Source organism: Carcharodon carcharias, chromosome 2, assembly GCF_017639515.1.
Source record: "Carcharodon carcharias isolate sCarCar2 chromosome 2, sCarCar2.pri, whole genome shotgun sequence".
Taxonomy (NCBI): Eukaryota; Metazoa; Chordata; class Chondrichthyes; order Lamniformes; family Lamnidae; genus Carcharodon; species Carcharodon carcharias.
Genome location: NC_054468.1, coordinates 24,987,420 through 25,003,490, shown reverse-complemented (window position 1 = coordinate 25,003,490; position 16,071 = coordinate 24,987,420). Strand labels below are relative to the sequence as shown.

General features: G+C 44.8%; 1 protein-coding gene across 2 annotated transcripts in view; it reads right to left on the bottom strand.

Moving 5' to 3' along the window:
* LOC121268984 (sodium/hydrogen exchanger 9-like) overlaps nucleotides 1-16,071 on the bottom strand; it is a 368,207-nt gene that overhangs the window by 252,350 nt on the left and 99,786 nt on the right. For both annotated transcript variants that reach the window (XM_041173300.1, XM_041173310.1), the window contains exons 5-6: nucleotides 12,299-12,414; nucleotides 9,157-9,262 (exon numbers count right to left, since the gene is read on the bottom strand). In XM_041173300.1, coding sequence (XP_041029234.1) covers nucleotides 9,157-9,262; nucleotides 12,299-12,414 — 222 coding nt within the window. The remainder of the gene's footprint in view (nucleotides 1-9,156; nucleotides 9,263-12,298; nucleotides 12,415-16,071) is intronic.

Below are 16,071 nucleotides of genomic sequence, written 5' to 3'. Positions count from 1 at the left end.
CTGGAAGAGATTCTACGCCGCTCTGAAATCTGTCAATAGGTCCCAGCCGACTGGTTCGTCAGTAATGCTCTGTGCCAATGGAACAACACCCTTGCCCCAATTAAGACCCTTAAGTAGCCAATTATTGGCCGCTTAAGGGTCACTTGCCACCCTGCCTCAATTTTTTTTAGCTAGCAGTTGCTCAGGGGCTCACAAAAAAAAACCCAAATTGGCCTTCATCCATCAATTAAGAAATAATCAACAGACTGCCACAGGTTGCCATTGACTGCTCTCTTGATGACCCTCCCTCACTGATAGCTGCTGGCCAATCAGATTGTAGACCCAGCAGTGCCATCAGCAGCAGTGGCCAGGACTGAGGCTACTAGTATCATCCAAGTTTAGGACTAGGCAGAGAGGTGCCATGGCAGGGAGGGGAGGGGAGACGAGGTGTGTGGAGATCTTGATGGAAAATCCAGGCAGGGAGGGAGCCCCTGCAGGGAGCAGACCTGGAAGGGGAGGGGAGGCTGAATGTGGAAAGCAGGCCCTTGAGGGAGGTGCCCCTTTCCCACCCAAAAGCCAAACAGGGTGACTTTGACGGGCTTCCCCCATCCTCACCCTCGCCCCGAACTCCTCCTGCCAGCTAAAAAATTGAGGCAGGGTGGCAAGTGACTCACATGGACACCACCTCCCCTCAAGGTCTGCTCCCTCCCTGCCTGGATTCCTCATCAAGCCCTCCACAACCCCCTTCTCTCACCACCTTCCCCCAAACCCCCGGACTTCATCTCCCTTCCCTGCCGTGACATCCTCTGCATATGCCTGGTCCTGAACTTTGGGAAGTAGAATCTGGAGACTACTTGTAGTCTCAGTCCTGGCCACTGCTGCCAATGGCAGTGCTGGGTCTACAATCTGACTGAATAGCAGCTCTCTGAGGTGGCATTTCCATACAAGCTGGGTGGGGGGTGGGGGGGGAACCCTGTCTCCAGCCAATTAACACCCCTCAGAGTGTTAAGTGGCTTTGGGCTGCTGTGATTGGTGGGAACGTGTTCCCTGCTGTCTCTTCGGGTGACAGGGCGGGAAACCCTGCCATGTGAAAATTCCTGCCCATGGTGTTCGAGCTAGATAGCTCCACGAGAACTGCCATGCGTAGAACATGGTCCTCTACAACACGTTTGTTGACCTGACCAAGGCCTTTGACACAGCCAGCTGTGAGGGCCTTTGGAAGGCATTGGCGAAATTCAGCTGCCTGAGAAATTCATCACAATGGTTCAAGAATTCTATGATGACATGCTCGCATGTGGCCTGGATGATTGAGAGTCTTCTGACCCATTCCCAGACACTAATGGAGTTAAACAGGGCGGCATGCTAGGGCCAACCCTCTTCAGCATGTTTTTCTTCACCTTCCTTTTGGAGGCATTCCATGATGGTCATCCTGGCATCAAAATCAGATATCGCATGGACAAGAAACTGCTCAATCTGAAGCAACTCCAGCTACAGACCAAGTCTCAAAGAGCAACCTTCACAATTTTTTGTTTATCAATGACTGTGAACCAGCTGCCGGTTCAGAGCCGGACATGTAACGTAGCATGAACTTGTTCCCTAATGCACGCGACAACTTCGGCCTTACTATCAACATGAAGAAAACTGAAGTAATGTACCAGCCTGCACCTGGAAAGCCTAAGTCCATGACCAGAATCTGTCAACAGTGGATGAGTTTTTTGAGTTGTCTATATCGATAATGCGCAATTGCAAGAATTGCCCAAGCAAATGTAGCCTTTGATAGACTTTGAACATTATCAGTATTGGAATGAAGCGGAGCAAGTCTAACCATCAAACTCAAAATCTATAGAGCAAGAGCCCTGCCCACTCTGCTGTTCACAGGCAAGACTTGGACTGTGAACCAGCATTATTCCAAGAAGCTTAACCGCTTGCACTTGAGCTGCCTCAGGAAGCTTCTGAAGACCAGGTGGCAGGACAAAATACCAGACACTGAGATGCTCACCCAAGCTGGCTTGCCAAGCATCCGCACCGTATTGAGACAGTCACAACTGAGTGCTGCTGGTCATGTAGCCAGAGTGTCTGACACTCACTTATCCAAGTGAATGTTCTATGGGGAGCTTGAGTCTGTGTTGAGCTCACATGGCAGGCAAAGGACACTCTGAAGCCTTCATTTCCGAGTTTTGATATCGACTTTGAGAAGCTCGCCGCTGATCGCCACACATGGTGCAACCCAGTAAAAAATGGTAATGCCTCCTTCGATATCGAATACATATCAGAGGCATGAAGAGGAAATCCCAAGTCAGCAGCTTGCCCAAAACTTAATCATCTGCGATATCCTGTCCTATTTACAGCAGAACCTTCCGGGTGCAGATCAGCCTTAATAGTCACCTATGTACCCACCGGAACCCGAACAAACACCCTAGAGGATGAACATGGTCATCTTTGCCTTGAAGCACAAACAAGAATTAAGGAACGTTGGAATAGACAAATAAGGACTTCAAACATTTTACAATTAAAGAAGGGACAGATCTTCTGAACATTTGATAATATTTTTAGATTTACTACACTTGTTTTTGGTGGTGAGAAGTTGCTGCTATCTACAAAGGAAAAAAAAATCAACACAAGTTGGTGTGACCATTAAACTTATTAATGGCAGCATTGGAATTAATTGGCATTTACATATATCCTTTTGGCAGAGTTTATGTATCCACATCAGGATAGAGATTTTTTGTTCATTTTGTTCACTTGTAGATCACAAGCAAAATTTCCTTCAACAATAATTTTGCTCCCTCCATTATGAGGACTGGAGTTGAGTGCCGAGTGTAACACCTCTACTTTTAGCACCGAGTGTCAGCAGCAAGCACATCCTGGATCAGCAGCAAACACATCCTAGAGCACAGGTTAGTTTATATGTAAATGTCGCATCTACTGTGCCCCAACATACCCTCACCAGGAAGGCAGAAGCTGCACCAGTTGCATCAGTGGGAAATTGTCGGTTCCCCAACTCAGCCATCTTTACGTTTTTTAAATGAATCTACCAGTGAAGGGACATTACTGCCTAAGGTATTGTGGAAGTATTATGGTGTGGGTTCAGGCCAAATACCAGGTTAGGAAGAGCTGAGTACCACCAAGAACCATTGTAGTTGCAAAGTAGAAGGAGCTGTCACCCCATTTTGTCCTTTCCAGCTTGATGTCAATTCCCTGCTGACTGTGCGCCATGATCCAGGCATCAGTTTCCAGTCTGCACAGTTAACTCAGCCTTTATTCTGAGCCACATTTCTCTTATTGAAATAATTTTCCCAAACAACAGAGTTGAATGAGAAATTATCCACAATCCCGCAGGAGTTTCCATCTGTGCATCTCATTTTCTAGAATTGTAATCCATGACTAACTCAACCAGAGAGCACAAGTTGCATTTCCCAGGACTGAAATCCCTTACCCCAAGGGAGCTCAAAATGCTAATAGAAAAAAAGTCGAGAGAGAAAAAAAAGAGGAGCTTGCAGCAATAAGCCTTTGGTTTTTTGTAATACTGCTGAGTTTAAAACACATCATTCCTGATATTGACAGGAGTGTGCAGTTTTGGACAGAAACCTGGATCTGGGTTTCTCCTTCATACTGTGGAGTTTTAACTCCTGCGAGTGGGTTGGCTGCTCGTTCCTTGCTGCATCTCTGCTAAACCCAGAAAGAGCAGGCTAGAGGCTGGCTGAGATCAAGTTCTAGATTCTTAAGAAGTTCAAATTCTGACCTGTCCCCAGCCCCTCTGTTTCTGGGGATTAAAACTGCCTGCCTGCTCTCCTCCTTCATTCTGACTGGGATATGAACAGTTTACACAAAAATAGAAAGGGACCTTTCCCAGCAACTTCAGAAGATAAGATTCCCATTCCGCATGGATATCAACAAACTGAGATTTTTAAAACAATGCAATTTACTCTTTTAACCATTTGTTTGGTATTTGTTAGTTCTCAATATCAAGAAAAGTGGTGAAAATCTATGTTTATATATCTGGCAAAATTGCTCAAGCTCACTGCTAGAACATAGGTGTGCTTGCAAACTAAGGCTGACTCATCTTGTGATGTAGGCTCCATCAACCCTGGGGAAAGGACCTCGGCTTCGCCCTTATGTTTCCCCCACCACTTTCCTCTCATCTTTCCCACCCCTTGTCCCCAGGCAGATCCACATCAGCAGCAACAATCATCAAGGTGGAGTCAATGGGCACTTGGGAGATTCCAACTGGAGACAGGTTAATGTGATGCCCATGTGATGGCTGATGAATCAATCAAACCCAGAAAGAGCAGGCCATATTTCTACTCCATGTAAAGTAACAGATTCTAGTTAACATAGGAAACTTAATGTATAATCATAAACAGCATTGGCATGGATTCAGAAAGGGAAAACCTCTCCTTGACTACTCCGAGGAAGTGACAACTCATATGGGTTGTGAAAGCTTGAGCAGACTGGCCTCCTTCTGCTCCTATCCTTATGTTCTTTCTTCTTCATTTCTCACCTCAATTTCAAAACTACTACTTGAAACTACTTCAAGTTTCACATGAAAGGTTCTTAATTAAACTCAAAGCGTGTGGAGATGCAGTGTTATATCTTGGAAATGGATAAGAAACAGGCTAAAGGGTGGAAAGCAATGGGCATTTGTTGAAGGAGTTACGACAAGCTGCAGGGCTGCATCGATTGCAGTGCCTCAGGGCTTGGTGTTGGGACCATAACCATTTCTAATTTAAATGAAATGATCTGGATTCACAAATTCAATACAAAAGGATCAAGTTTGCAAATACCACCAAACTGGGAGGTGCTGTGGAATTGGAGGAGGTAGCTCAGAAATTATAGAGTGAGTTGGATTAATTAGGTGGTCAGGACATTAAATGGTGAAATTTATTGCAGATAAAAGCAAAATACTGCATGCATAGGAAGGACAAGTAAGTGACACCAATACTCCACGAACAGTGTTTGAAATGGTGAAGATTGAAGATAAAGGCATCTTAATGGACTTGACACTCAACACATCCAACCAACTTAGAGATGTTATCGACAAAACCAATAAAATATTGAAGAACAGAGTCAAACCAATAGAATATACATAATGGGAAGTAGTAATCAAAGTTTATACTTTTCTGGTCAGGCCACATTTTGAGTACTGCATCCAGTTCAGGTCATCAAGAAAGAGAGCGATCTTCAAGCACAGGAGGCAATGCAAAGAAAAGCCATGAGGTTGTACCGTTATATCAAGGATCTGAGTCATGAGGGAAAACTGGTGAAACCTGGGCTTTTTCAGCCTGGAAAGTTGGTGGCAATGTGGGCAGCTGCTGCATTCTAAATATAATAAAAGGATGCTTATTGTGGAAACTTTTTATAGTTACAGGGAAAATCTAAGCTTATAAATAATGTTAAATAGTAATTGTAAGGTTAACTTCTGCAAATGCGTTATCAGAGAATCGTTATGCTATGTTTATGGCCCTCTGCTAATATTAAGAAGGTGACTTGTTAAAGGCCAGGCAATAATTGTTTTTTTTCCCCCCAGTTTGTGATCTTTTTAATTAAAGATATTGTGTAAAGTTGCTTGCTTCAAACACAAATTAAGATCAAAAGGTAACGCCTTAATGTAATGCAACTGATGATTGCTGCTTGTTGAGAATATGATAGAGTAAGTAGAAATTCGGCAGTTTGTAATCACCCTTACGTAATCATTGCTTGGTGGAACCGGGGACAGATGGGGGAGGAACTGATGCAAGCAAATCAGGGAGAAGACTGGCCAAACTTGCTATCGGGACCTTCCTGTTCTAGGGAGGGCTGCGGGGGGGCGGGGGGGTGAAAATGAGCCAATCATGGACCGTCGCTATCAGAGAAAGGAGCCAATCAGAAAGCGTGTACATGACAGGGCAGGAAGCAGAGGCCTATTTAAGCAGAGTATCCATTAAGCTTGAGGTTATCGCTGCAGCCAAAGAAAGGGGATAAAAGCAAAAAACTGCGGATGCTGGAAATCCAAAAAAAAACAAAAATACCTGAAAAAACTCAGCAAGTCTGACAGTCTGTGGAGAGGAACACAGTTAATGTTTCGAGTCCATATGACTCTTCAACAGAACTAAGGAAAAACAGAAAAGAGGTGAAATATAAGCTGGTTCAAGTAGGGGTGGGACAAGTAGAGTTGGATAGAGGGCCAGTGATAGATGGAGATAACCAAAAGATGTCACAGACAAAAAGACAAAGAGGTGTTGAAGCTGGTGATATTATCTAAGGAATGTGATAATAAAGTTACAGATAGTCCTAGTGGGGGTGGGGTGGGGGGAAGGGATCGAAATAGGCTAAAAGGCAAAGATAAAACAATGGATGGAAATGCATTTAAAAATAATGGAAATAGGTGGGAAAAGAAAAATCTATATAAATTATTGGAAAAAAGGGGGATAGGAAAGGGGGTGGGGATGGAGGAGAAAGTTCATGATCTAAAATTGTTGAACTCAATATTCAGTCCGGAAGGCTGTAAAGTGCCTAGTCGGAAGATGAGGTGCTGTTCCTCCAGTTTGCGTTGAGCTTCACTGGAACAATGCAGCAGGCCAAGGACGCACATGTGGGCATGAGAGCAGGGTGGAGTGTTGAAATGGCAAATGACAGGGAGGTCTGGGTCATGCTTACGGACAGACCGAGTGTGTTCTGCAAAGCGGTCACCCAGTCTGCGTTTGGTCTCTCCAATGTCCAATGTAGAAAAGGGATAGTCTGGTCAGCTATCTGAACAGAGAACGGGTAAGGACAGATTGACCACCCAAACCTGTGTGTTTCCTGGGGAATCCAAGCAACTAAAGCAGGGGGGTGAGTAATCACTGGTATAAATATTATTGAACTGTCTGTAACAGAAACAAAATAATAAAGTGCAGTTGTTTAGGGCGAAGTTTCAAGTTTTGGGTCATTGATATCCAGAGTAAACCTCCGAACCCAGGTGGTAGGAATAGCCTACAGCAGAGATGTGAATTTTTAGAGTTTTATGTGATGGGAAAAATAAATCTGAAACATTAAGATAACATATTTGAACTTGAGGGGTCTTGACAGGGTGGATGTGGAGAGGATGTTTCCTCTTGTGGGAAAACCTAGAACTAGAGGTCATTTTAAAAATAAGGGGTCACCCATTTAAAAGGGATGAGGTGAAATTTTTTCACTTAGAAGGTCTTTGGAATTCTCTTCCTGTAAAGGTTGTGGAAGCAGAGTCTGAATATTTTTTTGAGGCAGAGGTGGATAGATTCTTGGTAAGCAGGGGGGTGATACATTATTGGGAGTAGGTAGGATGCAGATTTGAGGTTACTATCAGATCAGCCAGGATCTTAGTAAATGGTGGAGCAGGCTCGAGGGGCTGAATGGCCTACTCCTGCTCTTTGTTCATATAACAGTTTGAGAGTTGGACAAGTTTCAAACTAGTAAAATGTTATTCTAGGTTCAATATTAGGAAAAGATTCCTCATTTTACAAGAGTACTCGATGCGTGGAATGAATTTCCAAATAAAGTAAAAGCCTGGAATCATTTAATAACCAATGTTACAATAGGGGGCTTTAGGATCTTTTGGGAGGAATAATGTAAGGTGGGCCAAACAGCTTTCCACATCAGTAACTGCACCTTGGAAAATTCTAATTCCCTCTTGTCCCAATCACCATGTACTACTTTATTTGGAAATAGTGGTTGCTATTTGAAACTTTGAGATAAAAACTTTCAAATTACTGATGCACTATCATCAGGTGAATACATGAAACATTGGCCAGAATTTTACGCTCCTCCAGCCCCCACCCCTGGTGGGTTCTGAGGTGGGGGTGGGTGGGGGCTGGGGTGGGCAGGGGGGGTTGGGGAGGGTGTGAAATTGCATGTACAAAGATTCCCTCTGGGTTCCTGTGCAGCCCGGCCTTGGAGTAATTTTTATGCTGGGGCGGGCAGGACCTTCGGATGAGAAGCCTGCCCTTTATCTAATTGAGGCCCTTAGTGGCCACTTAATGACCAATTAAGTGCCGTTTCCTGCCCAGCCTCAATTTTTAGGCTGGTGGGCGAATGACAGCTCAGGGGTGGGGGGGTGAGGGCAGGAAGGCCCGGAATAAAGATAGTCGGATTTTGGGGAGGGGGGTGGTGCTGCTGCCTCCATCAGAAGCCCTCTTTTGACTGGGGGCACCTCCCCTTAAGGCCCAGTGAGCTCCAGACTTCTCTCCCCACTGGCCTATCCCCTGAATTTCTGATCGTACCCACCACCACCGCCTCCCCCACCAAAGATGTTCCTTACCCTCCATGCCCTGGGACCCCTGCCATTTAATTGTCCACCGAGTCCCAGGTCGCCAGTCTGCTCCCTGCAGTACCTCTTCCAGCCACTGCAGTGCTATGACTGGAAGGACTGGAGAGCCGCCGGCTAATCTGATTGGACAACAACTCTCCAAGGCGGGAACTTCCTCCTGAGTGAAGGGCAGAAGTCATGCCTTACGTCAATCAATGCTCATTATAGCATAATATGGCACGGGGGCTGCTGAAGTCGGTGAGATGTGTTCCCCGCTGACTCTTCGGATGGCGGGGACCGAGCCCCCGCAACCCTGAAAATTCGGGCCATTGTGTGGTGTACATCTCTCTACTATTTTAGTACAAATATAACTATAATGCTAAACAGGCAATGTCTCTGCTAAAATAATGGACAAGGGATTGTATCACATATTCACCCACTAATAGCAGCAACAGCAATTGTTGGATCTAAATCTTTACCGTGTATGCGACTCTGTCAGTTTGTGCACTAGACAAAATTGTTCAAAAGCAAACAGCCAAAAGAAAGAAAAACATGAGATACAAATGTAGACTGCTGGCTGTAAATTATAATTATTCAAGGTAGAAAAACTGTTCTTCCTGCAAGGTGATTTATTAATCTAAAAGGGGAATATATTACACAACCATCCACCAGGAGGTTATCTAGGATGATAGAAAACACGGAACGATATCTACATATCTAGAATTTCTAATTTAGAAGCAATATTCACTTTTATTAAAACATAGCTTTAGGCTTTGATGTGGTGGTGGTTGGGGGTGGGGGGGAAGGGTCACGGGTGGGGAGTCTAAATCTTCTCTCTCTCTCTCTCTCTGAAGTACAGCACCTTGCTCTCAACACACCCCAGGTGACATCAACCAATTTAAAAAGCAGCTTTGATTTGGCCTCCGTGTGCTTACTAAGTCAGGACGATGGCGACTGCATCATTCAGAACACTCTCCCCAAACAGCAGCGTATAGAGTTGTGTGTCCACGTCGAGCTCATGGAAGATGGCCAGCACCGTCACTGTGTTGGGGGGAGGGGGGGAGAAAAACAACAGAGCAAACTTTATTCAAACATTAGGAGGAGGCTGCAACACACAACATGAACTGCAAATCAGGCCCAAAGCCCCAGGTAACTGCAGCCGTCTGAGGCTTCCTGGGGTGGTGATAGTCACTTCATCACAGGTTCTGCAAACCTTTGATCAGTACATTGCTGCTGTTGCTTGGCAACTCTCGCAGCAGCATTCAATAGTCATTAATATTAATATAGACACTTCCAATCCAAAATAGACAGAGAGACACTTCGATAGAAATTGTCCTGCAGGAAGTACATAAGCACAGGTTGCTCGTACAGTTCCTATTGTGGGTGGCTGGGTGGGGCAGGGGATGCGGCAAGATTGGGGAATCCATTTGCTTTTATGGATAGACTTGGGGGTGGGGGCAGATTTTTGTGAAGATGGGTTTTGGCAGTCAGGAAAGATTCTGCCTTCTCTAATCCATCTCCGTTAAGGATTAGCCCTCTGACCACCATACTTTTGTTCCAGGGAGGTGGGGGCAGAATGGAGTTGGGCCTGGTGCGGGCAGGCAGGAACCAAGGTGGGTGGATGGCATGGCCGGAAGGCTGGAACCTCTGTCTCGGCTCACTGAGACATCGGCCCAGTTATAATGATGAACGCCAGGCCCTCAAAACCTCACCCATCACCCCCAACCAAGAGACTTTCGTACCCTCGCCATGCTCCCTCATACCTTGCACGCAGAACCCTTTTGCAATCTAACTGGAGCTTTGGCAAACCATGCACGTGGTGAAGCTGCTAGAGTATAAGGCCCTTTATGCCCACACTGCTCTGTAGCTAGCACATCTCCATACAATAGGCCTCAACATTCAACAATGAGTCCTGGAACCTGCTGGAAGGTTGTCTGCCTCCCAACCTGTTCTTGTTTCAGAGTGGGCTATTAAAAAATGTCTTAAATGTTAACCAGATAAAGAAAAATGAAAACAGCTGTCATATGTGAATTATTTTTAGTTATTATAGTTTACCAACAATAAAACAAACATCTGGCCTCAAACATCAATCCATTATGCACTCCTCTCCAATATCAGGTTCTGAATTTCAGTATCAGGTTTGACAGGAAACTCAACCTTACCTCCTACCTCCATCAAGATTCTCAACGAGTTGAAGAGCTGTATCCAAACCTTGCATGTTTTATGACTATTACAGATAAATAGCTCCTACATGGGCTGCACTCCATGTATATCACATGTTGCTGTGTGCAGGGTTCCACTTTTTTTTTTAAAAACAGCCAAGTCAACTACAGTATAGGCTGAATTGGGAGGACTGGAGATATACCAGAAAGAGTTGGACTTGCAGCAGCTATGTTTTTCTGATGCTGAGCTTTAAACACCAAATGTTGAGTGAGGCTTCCTCTTTTTAATTTACAACTCACAACCTTCTCCTTCCACCCCCCCACCCCACCTCCAAACCCCATCTCCACATCTCAGAATCTAGGAGAAACACCAGTTAAGAATCAGCTACTTATAAAAGCCTGATTTCCAAGGAACAGGCATTCAAGAAATCGACCCTAACAATAACTTGCATTTTAACATAGCACATGAGGAAATAATGCGGGCTGGTGAGAGGGATACAGCAATAATTGTGGAAAATTTTAATCAATATTGGATGAATCTGGTTGGCAGAGGTAGCTTGGAAGATGAATTCATAGAGTGCTTTTAGCAATTTCTTAGAGCAGCACATTCTACATCCAATCAGAGAGCAGGCTATTCTAGATCTGGCCATGCGTAACGAGACAGGATTAATTAATGACATCATTGTAAAGGAGCCCCTAGGTAGCAGTGATCATAACATAATTGAATTTTGCATTCTGTTTGAAGCAGAGAAGACTGGGTATAAGGCTAGTGTTTTAACCTTATATAAAGGCAATTATAAAAGTATGACGATAGGTGGCTATTGTGAACTGGGAAATCTAGTTAAGGGATAGGTCAGTAGAGATGCATTGGAAGGTGACATTTAAGGAAATACCTTGCATTTTAATAATTTCATAACGCTCAGCAAAGATACATTCCAGTGAGAAAGAAAAAAACTCTAGAGAAAGGAAGCATCATTCATAGCTAACTAAGGAAGTTAAAGAGAGTATCAAATTGAAAGAAAAAAAACATACAATTCTGCAAAGATTCATGGCTGGTCAGAAGACTGAGCAGAATATAGAAATGAGCAAAGAAGACTAAAAAAATTAAGTAGGGAGAAATTAGAGTATGATAGAAAGCTAGTTAGAAATATAAAAACAGTAAAATTTTATATGGGTATTTAAAAAGTAAAAGAGTAACTAAAGTGAGGGTTGGTCCTCCAGAGAGTGAGTCTGTGGAATTAATAATGGGAAATAAGGAAATGGTGGATGCATTGAACAGATATGGTCTTTCTTCACTGGAGAAGGCACAAATAACATCCCAGAAATAACTGTAAAATCAAGAAGTGAAAGAGAGGGAGGAACATAAAACAATTACAATCACCAGGGAAAGGGAACTGAGAAAATTATTAGAACTAAAGGCTGACAAGTCCCCAGGTCCTGATGGGCTTCATCCTAGGGTCTTAAAAGAAGTGGCCACTTAGATAGTGGATGCACTGATCTTAATTTTCCAAAATTAAAATGGAGGAGCAGGCTCAAAGGGCCAAATGACCTGCTCCTGCTCCTATTTCATATGTTCATATGTAGAACTTTAGCATAATAAAATGTCCCAAGGCACTTCACAGGAGCATTCATCAAACAAAATTTGACTGACCCACAAACGTGACAAAAGCTTAATTAGGGAGGTAGGTTTTGAGGAGCAACTTATAGGAGGAAAAAGAGCAGTGGAGGGGCAGAGACCATGAGGGAGGGAATTGCAGGGCTTAAGGGCTAGGCATCTGAAGACAGATGATTGAGCGATCAAAATTAGGAATTAGAATGCTGATGTAGTGATGAGTTCCAACAATCGTAATGGCTGTAATATGCGTGTTCTGGCACACGTGGTTGTGTGTTACGGAACGTTTCCTTCAATATTTACCTGGGTCAGTGGCTGAAATCAGAGCTCCAAAGAATAAACAGTCAGTGAAGTAGAAGTCATGCTTGCTTAGTTGACCAAGGTTGATCATAGCCATGACAAAGCCATACATAACGCCACTGAAAAATACAATAAAGATGGTATGAGCACAACCACATAGGATCCTAGCCATGGTCTTTTTGCTGCTTCTAATTTTTCTTAAAGGCAGTTTCAGCCAAGCAATTGCAGGAGATGAGTTAATTCAACCCCCCCATCCCCACTCTCATACCTCTGGAGAGTTATAGAGAGATATTGCGGAACAGGTTGCCTTTCCCACCTGCAGCTATCAAAATAGTACTTCTCATAGGAAGGAAATAAATAATTGGCAAGATGCAGAAAAGAATCAACAGAAGAAAAAAACCTGCATTTATATAGTGCCTTTCACAACTTCAGAAGAGGATAACCAGGGAAAGAGTAGAACCCATAAGGGACCAAGGGGCCAATCTATGGGTGGAACCAGAGGACATCGCCAGAGTGTTGAATGAATAATTCACGTCCGTCTTCACCCAAGAAAATGAGGATGAACGTATCGAACTCAGGGAGAGAGACTGCAAGGTTCTTAAGCAAATTGATATAGGGAGTGCCAAGGTATAGGAGGCTTAAAAGTGGACAAATCTCCAGGTCTGGATGATTTGCGACTGCCGAGGGAGGCAAGGGAGGAGATCGCAGGGGCTCTGACCCGAATTTTTAATTCCTCTCTGGCCATGGGGGAGGTGCCAAAGGACTGGAGAACAGCTAATGTGGTTCCGCTATTTAGGAAGGGTTGTAGAGATAAGCTAGGGAACTACAGGCCAGTGAGTCTCACATCAGTGGTAGGGATTGGAGAAAGTTCTGAAGGAGAGCATCTATCTCCATTTGGAGAGGCAAGGTTTGATCAGGGATAGTCAGCATGGCTTTGTCAGAGGGAGGTCATGCCTAACAAATTTGATTGAATCTTTTGAGGTGACGACCAGGTGTGTAGATGAGGGTAGTGTAGTTGATAACAAAAACAGAATTACCTGGAAAAACTCAGCAGGTCTGGCAGCATCGGCGGAGAAGAATAGAGTTGACATTTCGAGTCCTCATGACCCTTCGACAGAACTTGCGTTCAAGTCTAAGAAAGAGTTGAAATATAAGCTGGTTTAAGGTGTGTGTGTGGGGGGCAGAGAGATAGAGAGACAAAGAGGTGGAGGGGGGGGGTGTGGTTGTAGGGACAAACAAGCAGTGATAGAAGCAGATCATCAAAAGATGTCAACGACAATAGTACAATAGAACACATAGGTGTTAAAATTAAAGTTGGTGATATTATCTAAACGAATGTGCTAATTAAGAATGGATGGTAGGGCACTCAAGGTATAGCTCTAGTGGGGTTTTTTTTTATATAATGGAAATAGGTGGGAAAAGGAAAATCTTTATAATTTATTGGAAAAAAAAGGGAAGGAGGAAACAGAAAGGGGGTGGGGATGGGGGAGGGAGCTTACGACCTAAAGTTGTTGAATTCAATATTCAGTCCGGAAGGCTGTAAAGTCCCTAGTCGGAAGATGAGGTGTTGTTCCTCCAGTTTGCGTTGGGCTTCACTGGAACAATGCAGCAAGCCAAGGACAGACATGTGGGCAAGAGAGCAGGGTGGAGTGTTGAAATGGCAAGCGACAGGGAGGTTTGGGTCATTCTTGCGGACAGACCGCAGGTGTTCTGCAAAGCGGTCGCCCAGTTTACGTTTGGTCTCTCCAATGTAGAGGAGACCACATTGGGAGCAACGAATGCAGTAGACTAAGTTGGGGGAAATGCAAGTGAAATGCTGCTTCACTTAAAAGGAGTGTTTGGGTCCTTGGACGGTGAGGAGAGAGGAAGTGAAGGGGCAGGTGTTGCATCTTTTGCGTGGGCATGGGGTGGTGCCATAGGAGGGGGTTGAGGAGTAGGGGGTGATGGAGGAGTGGACCAGGGTGTCCCGGAGGGAGCGATCCCTACGGAATGCCGATAAGGGGGGTGAAGGGAAGATGTGTTTGGTGGTGGCATCATGCTGGAGTTGGCGGAAATGGCGGAGGATGATCCTTTGAATGCGGAGGCTGGTGGGGTGATAAGTGAGGACAAGGGGGACCCTATCATGTTTCTGGGAGGGAGGAGAAGGCGTGAGGGCGGATGCGCGGGAGATGGGCCGGACACGGTTGAGGGCCCTGTCAACGACCGTGGGTGGAAAACCTCGGTTAAGGAAGAAGGACCAACTCCAGCATGATGCCACCACCAAACACATCTTCCCTTCACCCCCCTTATCGGCATTCCGTAGGGATCGCTCCCTCCGGGACACCCTGGTCCACTCCTCCATCACCCCCTACTCCTCAACCCCCTCCTATGGCACCACCCCATGCCCACGCAAAAGATGCAACACCTGCCCCTTCACTTCCTCTCTCCTCACCGTCCAAGGATCCAAACACTCCTTTCAAGTGGAGCAGCATTTCACTTGCATTTCCCCCAACTTAGTCTACTGCATTCGTTGCTCCCAATGTGGTCTCCTCTACATTGGAGAGACCAAACGTAAACTGGGCGACCGCTTTGCAGAACACCTGCGGTCTGTCCGCAAGAATGACCCAAACCTCCCTGTCGCTTGCCATTTCAACACTCCACCCTGCTCTCTTGCCCACATGTCTGTCCTTGGCTTGCTGCATTGTTCCAGTGAAGCCCAACGCAAACTGGAGGAACAACACCTCATCTTCCGACTAGGGACTTTACAGCATTCTGGACTGAATATTGAATTCAACAACTTTAGGTCGTAAGCTCCCTCCCCCATCCCCACCCCATTTCTGTTTCCTCCTTCCCTTTTTTTTCCAATAAATTATAAAGATTTTCCTTTTCCCACCTATTTCCATTATATATAAAAAAAAACCCCACTAGAGCTATACCTTGAGTGCCCTACCATCCATTCTTAATTAGCACATTCGTTTAGATAATATCACCAACTTTAATTTTAACACCTATGTGTTCTATTGTACTATTGTCGTTGACATCTTTTGATGATCTGCTTCTATCACTGCTTGTTTGTCCCTACAACCACACCACCCCCCCCCCACCTCTCTATCTCTCCGCCCCCCACACACACACCTTAAACCAGCTTATATTTCAACTCTTTCTTGGACTCGAACGCAAGTTCTGTCGAAGGGTCATGAGGACTCGAAATGTCAACTCTTTTCTTCTCCGCCGATGCTGCCAGACCTGCTGAGTTTTTCCAGGTAATTCTGTTTTTGTTTTGGATTTCCAGCATCCGCAGTTTTTTTGTTTTTATCTTAGTGTAGTTGATGTAGTTTACATGGATTTCAGCAAAGCCTTTGACAAGGTACCACATGGGAGACTTATAAAGAAGGCAAATGCACAAGGGGTAAAGGGTAATTTAATAAGGTGGATTCAAAATTGGCTTAGTTGTAGGAGGCAGAGGATGATGACAGAAGGATGCTTTAGTGACTGGAAGCCAGTGTCCAGTGGCTTACCACAGGGATCTGTGCTGGGTCCCCTATTATTTGTCATTTATATAAATTACATATTTGACTATGTGGGGGGGTAGAATTAGTAAGTTTGTGGGTGACACAAAGATTGGCTGGGTGTTAACAATGAGGTTGAGTGTCTTGGGCTACAGGAAGATATAGTCGGGATGGTCAAGTGGGCAGATAAGTAGCAGATGGAATTTAACCCTGAGAAGTGTGAGGTGATACACTTTGGAAGGAGTAATTTGACAAGGAAGTATTCAATGAACGGCATGGCACTAGGAA